The following is a 16,882-nucleotide window of genomic DNA, read 5'->3' as shown; positions in this document are numbered from 1 at the left end:
AAGTCAGAGCTCATCGGCCTCATGGGAGCATCTGGAACATCTGTGTCGGATCAGGCTCAGTCAAACACACTGTAGCATCTCAAACACAATGACACAACATTACACTCCTCTTTTGGTTTGTCCTGATCTCTCCATGAGATTGTTGCTTATTTATTCCCATAATCATTTTTTCCTGCATCGTCCTACTGTGAGACACAACCAGTTTGTGCTTTTGTAGTGGAGGGTGTGTGTGTGTGAGATGCCAGGCAGCTGATTTGTTTGTGTACTCAGCCTGGGCGTCATGTCTACACACACCTTGCAGTGCCCATATCTGAGCAGACCAGAACCACAAACACAGATAAATAGTGAAGCTCCACCTTCTTACAGCTGTTTTTTTTACTGGTGGTCTCCTCATCACCAGTTTGGACCAGAGCACCAGAAAACTTCAAGTGCCACAGAAGAAGAGCCTTGAACAAATAAGTCAGTTTCTGCTCGTTTGAAGCCCTTCCTTTGCCATCGTGTCTTCTTTAGACGCATCTACAGCTGATTAGGTTGATTCAAGATGGCCGCTTCAGCCTTTAGCAAACACAAAAGCAGCTGAAACTTTTTCACAAATCAGATCAAATCTGTGTAAAACAGCGGAACAAAGTTTCTCAGCATAAATAATAAAAGCTAATATTTATTTCTAATTCTGTCATCCCGGTGACTGGCATGAAGCAGAGTCTTTGGGGACGATGAAACAACAACTAGTCTAACTTAGTTAAATGTAAATATTGTTTAAGGTTTGTCTTTATAATCCAGATGAGAGGTTTTTAATTTGGCCTATTCTGCAGGGATTATTGTTTATCTGTTTTAAATGTGAATATGCATGATACAAACGAATCAGAACTTTAGAATACACGTCTGAGAAGATAAATCACAAGATGCAACACATCTTCTGATTGGTAAAATCCATAATGGATTTCCTAAATCACTAAAACTAAAGATGGTGTCTCCCTTCAACCCTTTTCCTCAAAACCAGTAAAAAAAAATCTTGATCAGGCCAAAGAGAGGTATGTAAGGTGGTTTTACAAGAATCCAGCTAACATGAATCTCTACAGCTCCAAAATTGGACATTTAGCTTCTCAGATGGTGTAAAAATAATGATGTATCCACTAATGGTGCTAATTTAAAATACAACATTCTTCCTGAACAAACCTTTATGGTGTTTTATTTTTTCCTGTGATGTCCAGCCTCAGAGATCTCACATTTCTATACACAGCCTTAGAGGATTAAAGAGCAAGAATTCATCTAAAACGGTTTTCACCCCAGCAGCACATAATGATTTTATTTGTAATTTTATGTTTGAGTAAAAGCCTAACCAAGTTCTGCACTTGGCCATCAACATGCACAGATGCATTCTGACTCAGATTGTGTCTCTAAATGAAATAAAAGTAAGAAATAAGGAAAATATCCAAAAGATGACACCTAAAAAGCTTACAACAGGACATCTTTGGGACTAGAGATGAAAATTAGCCCTCGGCTATAATCTGGTGTGTTTACATTCATGTTTTTTTATTCATGTATGTTCATTAACATGCACTGTCCCAACCAAATAAATAAATAAATCTGTTTTCTGGAAAAAAAAGTTTTACTGCTGATTTTATGCATTAAATATAATTTAAAGGAATTCCTTAGATCACACAGGCATCTTCTCCTGGGTTTCAATCGTGAAACATGAAGCCTTACTACGCATTACATAACTAATGTACAGCTGAGTCACGTTCAGTCTCTCCTGTGATGTACAGACGGTTAACCCGATCACGTTGACCCTCCTTCCTCAATCCTGTTTCTGTTAGCGAGGATGGGGGATGAGCTGGGGGTCCCAGCACTGACAAAACTACACGCCACACATTTGTGCTGGCAAACGTGCGGGTGTGACTTCTGTGGGGAGAGTGTGACAAAGCTTTCTGGCAGTGAAGGTGCCAAAGCTCGTTTCATTCAAACAGCAACAGAATTAGTAAAGCTTGATGACTTACAGAAATATAAAGCTTGATGACTTACAGAAATATAGTCATTTTCATGCAATATTGCATGAAAATATTTGTGTATCTTGGGGTCTTCTTCACAGGTGAGGAAAAGATGGAGCGTGACGTCGACAGGCGAATTGGTGCTGCGTCTGCAGTGCACTTAAACATTCTCCCTCTCCTGATAACAGCATTTTACTTTCTTTGACATTGAACGTGCTACTACTAGTTTACCCGTTTAATTGTAGATTCACTAGGTTGAATAATATAAAGTTTATCTCTCACCAAGTAGAATATTTACTAAGAAATCACAATGTAACCATAGACACACTACTTGGTACATATGTTGTGTGTGTGTGTGTGTGTGTGTGTGTGTGTGTGTGTGTGTGTGTGTGTGTGTGTGTGTGTGTGTGTGTGTGTGTGTGTGTGTGTGTGTGTGTGTGTGTGTGTTCTCCATCTGCAGTGAGTCGTGCTGGATGGATGCTTATATTGAGCCAGGATCCTCCGGAGGTCTCTTCCTGTTAAAAAGGAGTTTTCCTCTCCACTGTCGCTACATGCTTGCTTAGTATTAGGATTGCTGTAAAGCCACTGATACCATTCAGTGACTTGATGCAATTTGCTGGGTTCCTTATATAGGGAACTTTTTACTGATTGGCTTAATGAACTGACCTGTTTTGGAATGTTTACTATGTGAAGTGCCTTGAGACGACTCTTGTCACGATTTGGCGATATATAAATAAACTGAATTGATTTGAATTGAAAAAGTCTGCAGTGATGCGGGTGTTGTACTGGTCTGTCGTGGTGAAGAGAGTGCCGAGCCAGAAGGCGAAGCTCTCAATTTACCAGTCAATCTACATTCCTACCCTCATCTATGGTCACGAGCTTTGGGTAGTGACCGAAAGAATGAGACTGTAGACACAAGTGGCCAAAAAGAGTTTTCTTCGCAGGGTGTCTGGGCTCTCCCTTAGAGATAGGGTGAGAAGCTCAGTCATCTGAGAGGGGCTTGGAGTAGATCCGCTACTCCTCCACATCGAGAGGAGCCATTTGAGGTGGCTCGGGCATCTAGTTAGGATGCCTCCTGGACGCCTACTACTGCCTCTGTGACCGACCCCGGATAAGTGGCCAAAAATGTATGGATGGGCCATACTGTTTAGGTTATTATTTTAATTTTTAATCTGAAACACATGAAACCCCTGAGGGACAGCAGCCACTACATAGAAGCTCTGTGAGAGGATTATGACCATCTATGCGGGGGGGGGGGGGGGGGGGGGGGGGGGGGAGCAAAGAAATCTATCCAAACAGCCAAGCAGTGCTAATTATTATTATTACTATTATAAATCATAATGTTTATGTCATCTGTCAATAAACTAGGTCTTGGCTGTTCAGGCTTTTGCTGTTTCCATGGCAACAGCTGGACCAACTCAACATGAGCACCAGCAGAGACTCTCAGACATGCTGTTTGTTCCCCATCTGTCTCAGAAGTGATGCTAAACCAATAACTGCTGTCCCAGAGTTCTGATTGGTCCACATGATGTCATGTGTGTGTGTGTGTGTGTGTGTGTGTGTGTGTGTGTGTGTGTGTGTGTGTGTGTAAATGGCCTGTAATTGATATAGCACATTCTAGAGTCCCAAAACCCTCCAAGGTGCTTTACAACACAATCAGGCATTCACACACTGCTCGGGATGAGCTACGAAGTAGCCACAGCTGCCCTGAGGTGCACTGACAGAGGCGAGACTGCCAAGAACTGGCACCACCTGCCCCTCCAACCACCAGCAGCAGGCAAGGGGGGTTAAGTGTCTTGCCCAAGAACACAACGACAGCGACAAACTGAGCGGGGCTTGAACCTGCAACCTTCCGATTACGGGGTGAGCACTAAACTCCTGTACCACCATCAGCCGACACCGAGTATGCATGCGTATGTGTGTGTAGCTTTAATAAACATTTAAAAAGATTAAATTGACACAAGGAAATAAAAGTAAATAAAAGTAAATCACTTGATTTTGGTGTGAACTTGTTGTTTTCCGTGATCTCGCTGCTTGTGAGCATAGCGTGCACGTGACAGGCATGCCTTGTTAAAATGCTGCAGCCGAGTTAAGCACACAAATAATTTATTACGGAGGCTGTGGAAGGAGTGCGTGGGGAGAATATCAGATTCTTGTCCCATCCCTCCACTTTGCTGCCTCGTCCTTTCTCTCACGCGTTCTGTTCTACAGCAACAGCTTCGTACAGGTGATGGTCAGGCTGACACTTCCTCCACAGAGATCCAAGTCTCCATGGAGAAAAGAGAAGATCTTAGTTTCAAACCTCAAACATCTATTACTCATAACTTTAAAAGATGTGGGCACATGAATGTGTGTGTGTGCGCGCATGTGTGTGTGTGCGTGCGTGCGTGCGTGCGTGCGTGCGTGCGTGTGTGTGTGTGTGTGTGTGTGTGTGTGTGTGTGTGTGTGTGCCCAGAGAAAGGGGGGTGGACTAACCTGCCTGTTGCTCTGACGCAGGCTCTGATAAGACTGCTCCCTGTGACGCAACAGTGTGCAGAGACACTGATGGCTTGGTATTTTTAGGAACCGGACTTTGACCCCTCACAGTCTTGGTGTTAACAAAGCATTGACAGGCAGCAGCAAAGCAAATAGCCCTGGGGTTAAAGAAAGGGGGCAAAATCCAAATAATTGATGAGCTTATCGGCCGCGACCAGTGTGCAACTTTAGGTGGTTTAAGTGCTTCTGGTGCTGTTTGCTGCACGTACAGCACGTCTGTGTGCACAAATCCAAATGGACACCCACACGACGTGGAAGGATTGTTGTTCTGTGATGTAACTTCCCAAAGAATAACAAACAGCAGCGGTTCTGACAAACACCCAACGAGGAGGGAAGGCGTCAACCGAAACAAAGCATGAAAGTGTGTGTGTGTGTGCGTGCGTGCATACGTGCGTGCGTGCGTGCGTGTGTGTGTGTGTGTGTGTGTGTGTGTGTGTTGTGGCTAATTGATTTCAGCTGAGCATCACAGGCATGATGATGGAACACAAGGATTATCAGATAAGAGGAGCTTACATGTTACCCTCAGAAAACCAGTGAATTTTAATCATCCCTGAACATCAAGGTGGTTCAAGCTGCTTTATGGAGCATTTTATAAAGTGAGTGTGAGTAAAACTGCACAATAAAAGCACTCGCTTGTGCTGCAGCTGTTAAAACACACATGCCATCAAACACCAGACGTTATACAGCTTAGGAAAACATCCATGTGTTTAGGAAGGAAGGGTGGGATTAAATGCCATAAAGAGTCACACACGAAGAACTCCACACACCAGACAGCTTCAAGATGTGACCAAAAAGCCTCAGATGGTCCTGCATGAGTGAATCAGCTGGTGGGCCTGATGAAAACACAGGCAGTCCATATCAGAATAAACACACTAATGCCCATTGTCATGCATGAGCGCTCTGTAATCCCCTTCTGCATTTTGTAACATGATCCCTGTGATTATTTGACTCTAGGATCTGTTAAATGACTGGAGATCATGATATTTAGTAAAAGAGCCAAAGTAAACTAAGGTCCTATTCATACCTGCTAAAGTTCATTTTCTGTGCAGTAGATTAAAAATTCTAACAGGAACTTTTGGTATTTTATGCCCAGCGTTTTCAGATTAAAGTGTAATCTCAAAAACATGTAAACAAAAAAATACAGGAAAAACTGTCAGGTGTAACTTTTAGTGATTGGGAGTGAAGATTAAATAAACATACATTTGGAAAATATGTATTAAAAATTAATTAAAAAAATACATTTCACACTGAAAAGTTTAAACAGACATAAATACTAAAAATGAATGTAGTTCATGGATTTCTTACTCAAATTTAGTATTAATAATTATATTATTATTTAGTTATTATTATTATTGTTGTTGTTGTTGTTGTTGTTGTTGTTGTTGATGATATTATTTTTATTCCCTAGACCAATGTTCCCCAACCCTGGTCGTCAGGCGACTGACCTGCATGTTTTCCATGTCTCTGCTGCAGCACACCTGACTGACATTGGCTCCTCAGGAGGACATCAAGTGCTGCAGATATCTGTCAATCACTCATTCATTTAAGTCAGGTGTGTGGCAGCAGGGAAACACTGGTGTTTAAAAGGACAACATGGAAAACATGCAGGACAGTGTGCCTTGAGGACCAGGGTTGGTAAACACTGAACTAGAGTACCAACACAAACAAAGTGCATTAAAAACCTGCAGATACCCAACATGAGCAATAAAATAAGGAAAACTACAAACAACAATGGAAAAGAAAAAACAAACCAACAAGAAGAACCAGGAACACAGAAAGACCAGAACCAAAACCAGCAATAGCACTTCCATATATCAAAGGTATAATGGAAAAAATAACAAAAACAATGAAAAAACATAATATCAACAAAACCTACAAAATCACCCATGACAGTCAGAAAAAGATTAGTACACCCAAAAGACAAGATATCAGCAGATAAAAAATGTGGAGTCATACACGAAATCCCATGCAAACACTGTAATAAAACATAGGAGCAACCGGATCAAAGAAGCGATAGAAATAAGGAGATGTGGACACAAAACCATGAGTTTACACACTGGATCATGCATGGGACAGTGTCATCAGCAACGAGGGTGCAGGCAGTAGAGGGTGACATCGTCCTCTGCTGCCTACGGATAAAAGGAAGTGACGCAACACCAGCGGGTTCTGATGAGGGCTAGAGTAGCTAGCCTGGCCTGCCAGACTCGCCCTCTGTCTATTCTACACAGAGGACGAGTCTGGATACTCAGAGGCAGAGAGCGCTATGAGTGGTCTAGCCAGCTCAAAAATAACCAATCAGAAAAAAGGTGGGAATGATGACTGTATCGCATGAAGCTGTGGTTATTTAGCTGTACTCAAAGATGGCTTCTGGTGACGACGCAAACATCTTTCATTAGAAGAAAGGCTTTTAGCGTTTCTTCTTGTCGTGGTTCTAAAGACACGTCCAAGTCATTTAGAACAAAGGAAAGAGCCGCAGTGAGTGAACCCCACATCAGACGCTATCTTCATTGTTTATGAGAAACTAAGCGTCGCGGTGTGTGACGTACGCTGCTCATCGCTGATTGGCTCATTTAGAATTCTCAGGGGGTGGGGTTGTTTGAAGCAGGCCCTTTGCTCTCCATAAGGATGCGCTGCCATGGCTGGCAAGGCTAAGCTGAAACATGTTCGTTTCAAGGTAATCACCAATTTTTTTTTTTTTACTTGCCAGAACTAAGTCATGGATTATGAAGTTACACACAGAACAAATGTAGACAAGTCCATCAGACTCCATTTCATCACTGGCAACGAGTGAAGAGGTGAGTGTGTCAAACAACGTTTATGAATGGAGAAAAATTTGTAACTGTTAGTTAAAATCAGTAAATGCATTTTGTCCTCACGGGCTCCCGTAGAAAGAAACATGGCGACACCCAGAGACTTTAACCTGCTCCCATGTATTTTAGACCAGATTTTTATGGTTATATGTCACAAAGCTGCCAATAACAGGGCATCGTTCATTTCATTTTCAACCACGTTTCGATGGATAATTCCAGAGATTAATGGTAGAAACTACACACTGTCTCTTTAAGGGAACATGGCCTTGTGAAGTGGGCTTCTGGAAAACTGAACAAACATCGTCTCACCTGTTGAATGGCTTCCGCTAAGTCATACAGTTAAACCGTTTGGTCCTTCATGTCTAACAGGTGAGATATTAGGTGTTTCCACAGAAACCCACTAGCAAAATGTGAACCATCCCTTTAATGAGTTGTATGAGAAAGAGGAAATGCTGGCACTAATCCACCAAGCAGTGATTGATGACACCACACGATGAGCTCAGAGATATGCCGCTTCACTGGACTGGACTTGTCTCATGGCACTCATTCACCTAACGTCTGTGATGAATAACACCGCGGTATATCACTGCCCATTGTAACCACAGAGTTCCCATGAATCCCAGATGGAGGCCTTTACCTAGGGTTCAGTTGAAACTGTTTGTTTTTGGTTCCGGACTCCGGACAGGAACCGTTTAAATTCCAGGACCAGGAGGAAATCTAAAGGAATGTGTACCTGACACAATCAGGGATCATTAATGTGATAATCCCCCATTGTTTCCACCTAACGGCCCTCCTGTTATGTTTCACATCAGTCGTCCCCAAGGAGATAACAGCTGTAAAACATCGAGCACGGTACAGGAGGCAAACAGCCACAACAACCCTCTTCCCTCCCCCCTCTTTGGCCTCCCCTCGGCCACCCCACCCTTAGAGAAAAACTACAAATAGTCTCTTGTGTAAGAGCACAGAGATCTGAGTGATACAGCTTTATTTCATAGTATTCTTCCATTGTCACACAAACACACAGCACTGTCTAGTCGAAGCGGTCCATTCAGCCCACTGACCTTCAGCGAGCCCCTCAGTTCTTGGCATGACGCACAAATGGCACACTGTGCAGCGGCGTCCAGACGATTCAAGCGTGCAGCTTAAAACATGGTGACAGGTCTCAGCAGAGCTGCATCACCCATCCACACGCTACCATCCCACCAACAAAACCACGCCAGGGCTTCAACGCAACAACGCAGTGATTTGTGAAGCGGTGAGGACCACCACTTGAAATGAGAGTTGTTGGTCTACATGTAAAGAGGAACCCTTTCAATGGGACTTTGAACACACCACATTTACACCATGATGACATTTTTGTCTTTCTATCCTCACAAAAAACACAACAACGTGCTAAATAAGAATGTTCTACTAAAGGAAAAACTCAACAATTAAATGGATTTTTCCATTGTTTTCTATCATCAACGTTAAAGTTGCAGCAGAACTACATAGTCAAAACCCAAAAAAGCAAGCCAGAAAGCAACAGCAGTTACACAATCACATTATTTATGTTTAAAATTTGATAGTTCTTGAAATTCTTCCTGTTAAATTTTTTTAAATATTTTTATTCAAATGAAATGGAAGTGAGTAAAACACCAAAACCACATGTAAACACATTTGCTGTTTTTCTAGAGCTAGAATTGAGTTTCATTTTAAAGTATTTTAATATTTTGATGTTTAGCAAGGGTGTGCCAATAGATTACTGCCTCTAAGATGTATTAGTTAGAAAAAGCAACTAGGCCGAAGTCAGGGGTCTCTCTAAGCCTGGGAATAAATAGACGAAATATTTTTATGATTTCTTTTACGATTTTTGTAGCCCAAAAACGTCAATAACTAACAGTAGCCATTATTTGGGTTAGTTGATTAAATATATATACAGTATATATGCTGTCTGTATTGTTGGCACTGGAGGCTTTTTAATTTGCTCACTGTATGAAACTGTAAACAAGAATCTTAAAAGAAATTTTGGTTATTTTCCAGGTATTTTCTCTGTAAATTTTACAAATAATTATGTTACTGAACAGCCTGTTTTGTGAAACTGTTTACATCTGACATGATTGATGGGCTAATGGCTAGTTTGTGTGTGCATTTAAGATCAAAGCTGCAAAATTTCATGGAATGTTATGTCATTAAATCTTTAGACTGCTTTCAGTTACAATGATCTGATGTTTATAAAATTATATTCACACGAGCCACCCTAGAGCCATTTTAAAGACGTGGTTAACTTGTTTAATCAGGACATTTGCAGTGGTAGTAGGGATGAATGCCTTCTAACTTATTCTCTGGGGAAACAACATTTCTATGTGCCTGTTTCAGGAAGTAAATCAGACGGCCAGATTTTCAGTCTCATTTCCTGATAATTGGACATCTTGCATCGGATTGGATAAGAGTGAGGCAAATCTACCACTAACTCTGTTGCTCTGCAACGTAGATGTTGTATCTCCACAAATAACACAAGCCTGGATGAGTTCTGCTGTGTGGTGGAGTTGTTTATGCTAACGGTTAGCTTCTGTTAGTCGAGACGTTCTCTGCTGTTTCCTGGATGCCAAACCAACAACATCCTTCCCGTAAGTCAAGATGGGTGAGTCCATAAATGTTAAGTGACAGTGTGGCGTAGATCTGTCCGGCTTTTCAAATCCGAGCATTTTGCTGTCTATTTTCTATCAGAAGCTAATGCAGGAGATCGGTGTAGGAGACTATTTTCATGCTCAGCCTGCATGTAAAACTCAGTGTGACCCATTATAGATTTTTCAGTGAGCCACACCTTTAAGGCAGCAATAGTACACTATTGTTTAACTGCATTCCGACTAGCCGTTAGCTCATCAGTCCTGAAGTCTGTAAACTCTACCTCTCCAAAGGAAGGGCGTTCAGGAAGTTGACAGTGGGTGAGCTTGTGGACATTTGTACAGACAGAGTAGTTCCTCAGCAATCAGCTTCTGAATGATCGGGTGAGGTACGCATGAGGTTACAGAACATTCTGACATGAGAACAACGATCCTCTCTCACCTGTTTCCAGAGGAACTTGTCTTCCTGGTTGAGCTGCCAGGTTGTGACCACGTGTATGATGGATAGCACTGCTCCGCTCAGCACCGCTGCCCTCATCCTAACAGGCAGCAGGGTGTAGATGATGTAGATAAAGAACACAGACCACCAGATTCCCTCTGAAGCGCTCCGAGGCGCCACCATGAGCACTCCAAACACCTGCACCGACACCAAGACGCCGATCACCAAGTAACTGACCATCCACATGTAGTCCTGGTGGAAGCCATTACGGTTGCACACCACCATGAGAGCCATGAAGAGCGCCATTGCCACCGACAGGGCAGAAGAATAGGCCACGTGAGGAGCTGCATGGACACAGTGGAAGGTCAACATGATGCCGCACACAATCACAAGGACCCCCATGAGCATTGTCAAGGAGCTCTGGTTCAGCCTAAAGAAGTAACGCTGGTATAGGCGCTCCAGTTTACGGGATTGGAATTTCTTCGACTGGAACACTCGCACCACCCTGAGCCAGCAGTCCGCAGCCGTCATCACCCCTCCAGCGCCGTTCGGACCCTCGTCGCTCATGTCGCTACTCCCTCCGTTACATCCACCTTTCCTGCCCTTCAACTCTCCATCCTCAAAGCCCAAGTCGACCGATTTCAGACCCACCCCTTCACTGCAAGCCCCTCCCCTTTTGCCATAGTGGTCCTCCTGCCACCCGCAGCGGACACCGAAGTTTCCCCCGCCTCCCACAATCCCGGCCACCCCTCCACGATGGTGCTGCTGGAGGGGGGCTCCGGAAGGGGGTTCCATAGCATCTGGGTCCCGCAGACAGCTCATGTAACGCGGGCTGCAGAGAGATGAGCCTCCCTTCCGTTTGGACTTCTTGCCATTGCGTTCACCCCACGCAGTCTTGCGGTCATCCACTCTAGCAACTAGGAGACCACTGAACCAGGACATTCTGTGAGATCAGACAAACAGATAACCGTCAAAACACTCACGTGACACTGTTTCCTCCTCCCAGAGACGCTGGCTTACCTGTCAGGGTTCTGGTACATGTTCCAGCCCTTTCCTTTACAACTGGTTCACTCATTTATCCCCTTGGATGAAATTATAAAGAGGAGAGGAGGGGGTTGTAGAGGCCACGCTGCAGGGGCCGCAGGGTGGGAGAGAGTGAACGCAGACCAAACGGCAGACAGAACTCCAGATGTTTGTGGCACAGCTGAAGATCAGACACCAAGGTTTATGTGAGTCTCAGTTGCCGGGCCTATCTCCATGGCTTCTGCTGGATCTGGGAGAAAAAGTCAAACACATACGAAGGTTTTACGGTGAAAAGATCTCCGATCAGGTGATGCTAATGTAAATGTCCTCTTTAGCCTTTAGTTTGTGCTAACGGTCTTCCTGACTCACTATCAACCATTTCAGGATTGTTGGAATAAAATGAAACACACATTTGCTTAAAACCGAATAGAACAGGGTAAAGTGGAAAGATTCAACCAAAAATAGTAGGTACGTTTCGTCAGGATTTGCTCTTTTTGATTCTAATAAAAGTAAACATAAGATGAAAGACGGGCTACACAGTGGCGCAGTGGTTAGAGCTGTTGCCTTGCAGCAAGAAGGACCTGGGTTCGCTTCCCGGCCTGGGGTCTTTCTGCATGGAGTTTGCATGTTCTCCCTGTGTATGCGTGGGTTCTCTCCGGGTACTCCGGCGTCCTCCCACAGTCCAAAAACATGACTGTTAGGGTTAATTAGTCTGTCCAAATTGTGTGAGTGTGTGTGCATCATTGTTTGTCCTGTGTGACTCTGTGTTGCCCTGCGATGGACTGGCTCTCTGTCCAGGGTGTACCCCGCCTGATTGCCCATTGACTGCTGGAGCACCAGCCCCCCCCCCCCCCCCCCCCCCACCCACCCACCCCCACCCCCCCGACAAGTGGGTTCAGAAGATGGATGGATGGATAAAAGCCATAAAATACACCATCTGGCATAAAAACACAAAGCAGCATTTTGGAGTCAGCTGGTCTGAAGGGGACAGGTCTGTTTTATCATCACAATCAATGATAAACAGCAAGTACAAAACACAGATTAAGGTGGCTTGGACAACTGGACACTATCCGGACAGTAATGTCCATGCAGAGTGACAGAATGTGAGTGTCTAAAAAAAGAATAGTTTAGAAAACTTCCAGATAGTTGACATGTGGTTTTGTTTAACCTTTGTGCAACGCAAGGCACATGCGCTGTTTATCGCACGTTGGGTGGATAAAACTCTAAAGTAAAGAAGATCTGTTAACATCACAGATAGTAAAAATAACTATGTCTGTTGTTGGTTGTTCTTATAAGACAACATGATAAAATGGATTATTTACATTTAGGATGTTTGTGTGCAATGCAGAATATTTAATTCATCTCTCACTGTGTGTGTTTGAAGATTCTTCTCCCGATGACGAACATGTGATCTTCAGTGATATTCAGACACGCGTTTGTGCTGATGGCAGCATTTTTTAAAGGCTTCCACTTCATTTGCATAGAAACATCTTTTATATTTTATTCTGTTACATGTTTGTCAGCCACTTCTTTTTAAAAGCCTTCAAAATATGCATCAGAATGTGTGATTTTATTGGGAGAAGAGTGGCTGTGAATTTGTTTATGCAGACAAATGTTGTTTTAACAAAAGGGAGAAATGTCTACATAGTGGGACTTTGGTGAGAAAACCCTGACCACAGAAGCACAGCTTTCCTTCAGAGTTTCAACAACTTGATTGACTGAGGCTAACCCCGGCTTTCCACTGGATGCGCATGTGGCGCGTTACTAATAGACGCTTTTTACCCACATTCCCACCGGGAGCGTTTCAGATGCAAAACAACAGTGAAATCATTCCACGCTGCTATGCAGGTTACAAAATCACTGGAGAATTGATTTCAGCAGTTCACACAATAACAAGCAAGGAGAAAGATGGCAGAATGGATCAAATAAGATGTGTGGTTTATTATATGTTCTGTTTACCTCGGCTATACGGAGACGTCACAGCTTCTGAGGTGCTTTTTTTTTTTTTTTTTTGCTAGTTAAGCAACTGGAAACCTTCATGTGACTTTTATTTTGAATGTTTTCAGAAATTTACACAGCTTTTGTCTTTGACTTCCTGTCTGCCTGATCTGAACTGAGTTTGTCGGGTTTTGAAAGTGTAGCGCCTAAAATAAGACACAAAGCATAATGTGCAGCGGCAATTTGCCGCGAACGACACTTTGCTGACATCATGCAAAAAATACACATCTGATGGAAAGGCTCAGTAAAACTGTACCTCTTTCTGCCTCTCACTCATTTTTTCATCAGGGAGTGAGAGATACAGGTATGGTTACCATGGTGACCTTAATGAGCCACAAGCAACAGCAGCAGCATTTATTTTACTGCATCAAATAGATTGGCACAGCTGATGCAGTCGACACATTTACTTCCGGGTATTTATGTTGTCATAACATCTCTTCAGCTCTGTTATTATGGATAACAGGAGCATGCAGCGTCCATTCCTGACTGAACCATGCTTTTTCATTAAGCAGCAGATCCTACAAGGCCTCCGTCGCCGCCTCCCTCCCCTGCGTCCGCCGCTGACAAAAGCTTTTCCTCGCTGTATTCCGTCTGCCTGCGCCTTCTCTGGCGCGCACTTCTCCTCCCCCCTGACAGCGGATCGACAAGGATTCAAGGAGAACCAGCTCCCACCTCTACCTCTCCTCCCACCTCCACCTCCCCGGCTGCGTCCCTCGCTCCCCTGCACAAGGTCGACCAGCTCAAACCCATCTGCCTGCTTGCGCTTCCAGCCGCTCGCTTGTGTCTGACTGCGCTCTCCGGTTTCCCCATCTCTCCCCGGTGAGAAGGGGGCGAGGTGGAGAAACAGGAACGGTGGGTCGGTGATCATCACCGGACACAGTGAGCATTGGGTCATTCATTCCGTGCGACCGAGGCCGTGGATCTCCGTCTCCGGGACTTGTCATCCAGATGAAGCAGATAGAGATCAAACAGACAGAGGCGATTAAAGAGCTCCAAACGGATCTATTACCTTCTTTATTATTTATTATCTCCCATCTCTGCGGCTCTGTTTTGATCCCTGCGCGGATGATGCGTTTGCGGTCCGGTGTGTGAATGCCATGCACAGGCAGGCCGTGCGTGAGGGCCCGCATTCAAATAGCGTAAGATTCCTGTTACATAACACCGTGGCCTATGTGACAACCTACCACCCCGCCGCGTCCCGACTGAGGGCACTAAAAACACGCCTCTGTCACAGATCCGGATCCATGTCTCCGTTAGCCCGCAGCAGAACCGGACTCGTCATCGGGTAATAAACACGTTATTACTGCTGCACATTCCTGAGCATCAGCCGCTGCTTCCAGGAGCAACACTCGTCTAAAACCCGCCGCTTTGAGCCGGACTTTGGGTCCAAGCGGCGTCTGAACGGAGACGTTTCTGTTTAGATGTCAGTAAACGGAGCTCGTTTTACCCTCCGGGACTGGCAGCTGCAAGACGCACAGCGATGCGGCTCATCCTTCTTCTCCTCGCATGCACACTCACTCACACGCGCGCACAACAAGATGATGTTGTTGGCCGTGAGTGGAAAACATCTACTGACCGCGTTTCCTCCGCCAGCAGCACCTGTGAGACGCAGGAGGCCTCACTGGGTCTGTCATCCAGTCCGGCGCACAAATGAAGTGCTGGCTGTGAGGCAGAAGCGCACGCACGCGCAACCCCCCTCCTAAACACCGCCAGCCCCCAACGGCGCAACAGCGTTTCACACGGTGGTGTGACAGGAGAACCGATGTCGGCCTGCACCGTGCCATGAGTAAATGGGGGAAACGTATTTAAATAAATAAGTCTGTGTAAAAGACAGTAGGACTCACCGTGATCATCACCTCCTGCCCTCCAGCACGACCGCAGCTGAGGACCCGATCCGGACAGGCTGTTTGTCGGAGCGGCCAGGGTGGAGGAGCATTTGAAGCCGAGCGGTGCGAGGATGGTCCGGTTAAATTGGACACCCTGTGAAGGATCTCCTCCTGCCGTCCTCTAGCTCCACACTCCCCCCTGCCTCTCCTCCCCCTGGCCCTCTCGGCTCCAAGCGCCACACCATCAAGGAGGGGGAGATGGAAACAAAGCACTTCCTGTTGACCTTTCAAACGAAAAGGACGCATCGTGCCAAGAGCTGAAGTCACACTGAACTTTACGCACGTGCTTTTTAAAATTAACCAGTCTTTACGAAACCATAGATCATAATGAGACCAGCATGAGCTTCTCCCAGTGGTGGAGAGTTGGAAGTTACCAAATCACTGGAACAAGATTTGGTCTGCAAACATAACTTGTTGTTGGGTACAGATGGCTTTCACGTCCACTTCATTTTTTGCCAAAGCTGTTGGTAAATATCTGGTAAATCAATGATGTGTGTGCACTTCTAGAAGGGAGAGATGATCAGAATAAAGCTTCATGTTCTCCGCATGTGCACCAACTTACCACAAGATGAACAACTGTCCTGGGTGTACCCTACCCACTTGCCCCAATAGGCACCACCACCAATATGGATGAACACATAAACTCTTATTGTTATAACCTTTTCATGTCAACAAGCTAAAAATCGTTAATTTAGGTATATTTTAAACAAAAACTTACTAAATGTCCCAAACTAGCATAATATTTAAATGATCATTTCAAATGAGTATCTGAGACAAGAAAATATGTAAAATACAACCTCAGATACAAATTAATAAATTAAATAATGATGATGATGACGACGACGACGACGACGATGATGATGATGATACGCTACGATTGGGTACACTACAGATGGGTTTTATAGGGACCATGAGCATTGTTAGTTGTAAATGCACCAGTTATTCAAAAACAAAAATGTTCATCCTCGAGAGTTCCCACATTTATTTTGAAACCGAACATCTCTCATTTCCGGTCTAATGCACTGTGACTTCTGCAACGTGGTTTGACGCAGCTCGGTTCAGCCCAGGCGCGCTGCTGCTCTCGCCACTCATTCCCACTCTCAGTGACTCGGTTCTCCCTCTAGAGGTGAGAAACTCCCACAGCTGTGATCTCCAGCAGCAGGATGTGAAGAATAAAAAAGGCACAAAGAGAGGAAATTAGAGCAAAACCCTTATTAATACAAGAATGATGAGCTGGAGGAGAGGATGGTCTTCATTTCCAATACTAAACAACGTGTATTTGGATTTCAGTGGATTTTTTATGCATTTATTTTTACATTTATTTATTTGTGAATTTAATAAAACATTATTGCATGAATAATTTCTTCAGTGAGGAGTCTAATCATTTCATTCATAAATGAACTCATAAATAATAACAAAGTATCTTTATTAGAACTGAAATGTCTTATGTGCAATAGCTCATCTCAGCATTTTTATTTATGTACATTTTGACCAAATGTACAGTAAAGTTTGATTTTATTTCTTTTTTTTTTTTTTTTTTGCACAACAAAGTTAAATAGTGATTCTGGTTCGTTGTTTGTTTCTTTTTCTTTGTGTGTCT

At 44.1% G+C, this 16,882-nt stretch overlaps 1 protein-coding gene across 3 annotated transcripts in view; it reads right to left on the bottom strand.

The window, feature by feature from the left end:
- The window catches only part of adcy6a (adenylate cyclase 6a), a 97,432-nt gene extending 85,899 nt beyond the window's left edge, over positions 1-11,533 (bottom strand). For all 3 annotated transcript variants that reach the window (XM_054746100.2, XM_054746102.2, XM_015968377.3), the window contains exons 1-2: positions 11,396-11,533; positions 10,379-11,318 (exon numbers count right to left, since the gene is read on the bottom strand). In XM_054746100.2, the coding sequence (XP_054602075.1) occupies positions 10,379-11,318; positions 11,396-11,415 (960 nt within the window). In that variant the 5' untranslated portion in view covers positions 11,416-11,533. The remainder of the gene's footprint in view (positions 1-10,378; positions 11,319-11,395) is intronic.
- Positions 11,534-16,882: the final 5,349 nt, after the last annotated feature.

This window comes from Nothobranchius furzeri, chromosome 15, assembly GCF_043380555.1.
Source record: "Nothobranchius furzeri strain GRZ-AD chromosome 15, NfurGRZ-RIMD1, whole genome shotgun sequence".
In the NCBI taxonomy this organism is placed as follows: Eukaryota; Metazoa; Chordata; class Actinopteri; order Cyprinodontiformes; family Nothobranchiidae; genus Nothobranchius; species Nothobranchius furzeri.
The sequence above is the reverse complement of the archived record's forward strand: the minus strand, read 5'-3'. Positions and strand labels throughout refer to the sequence as shown.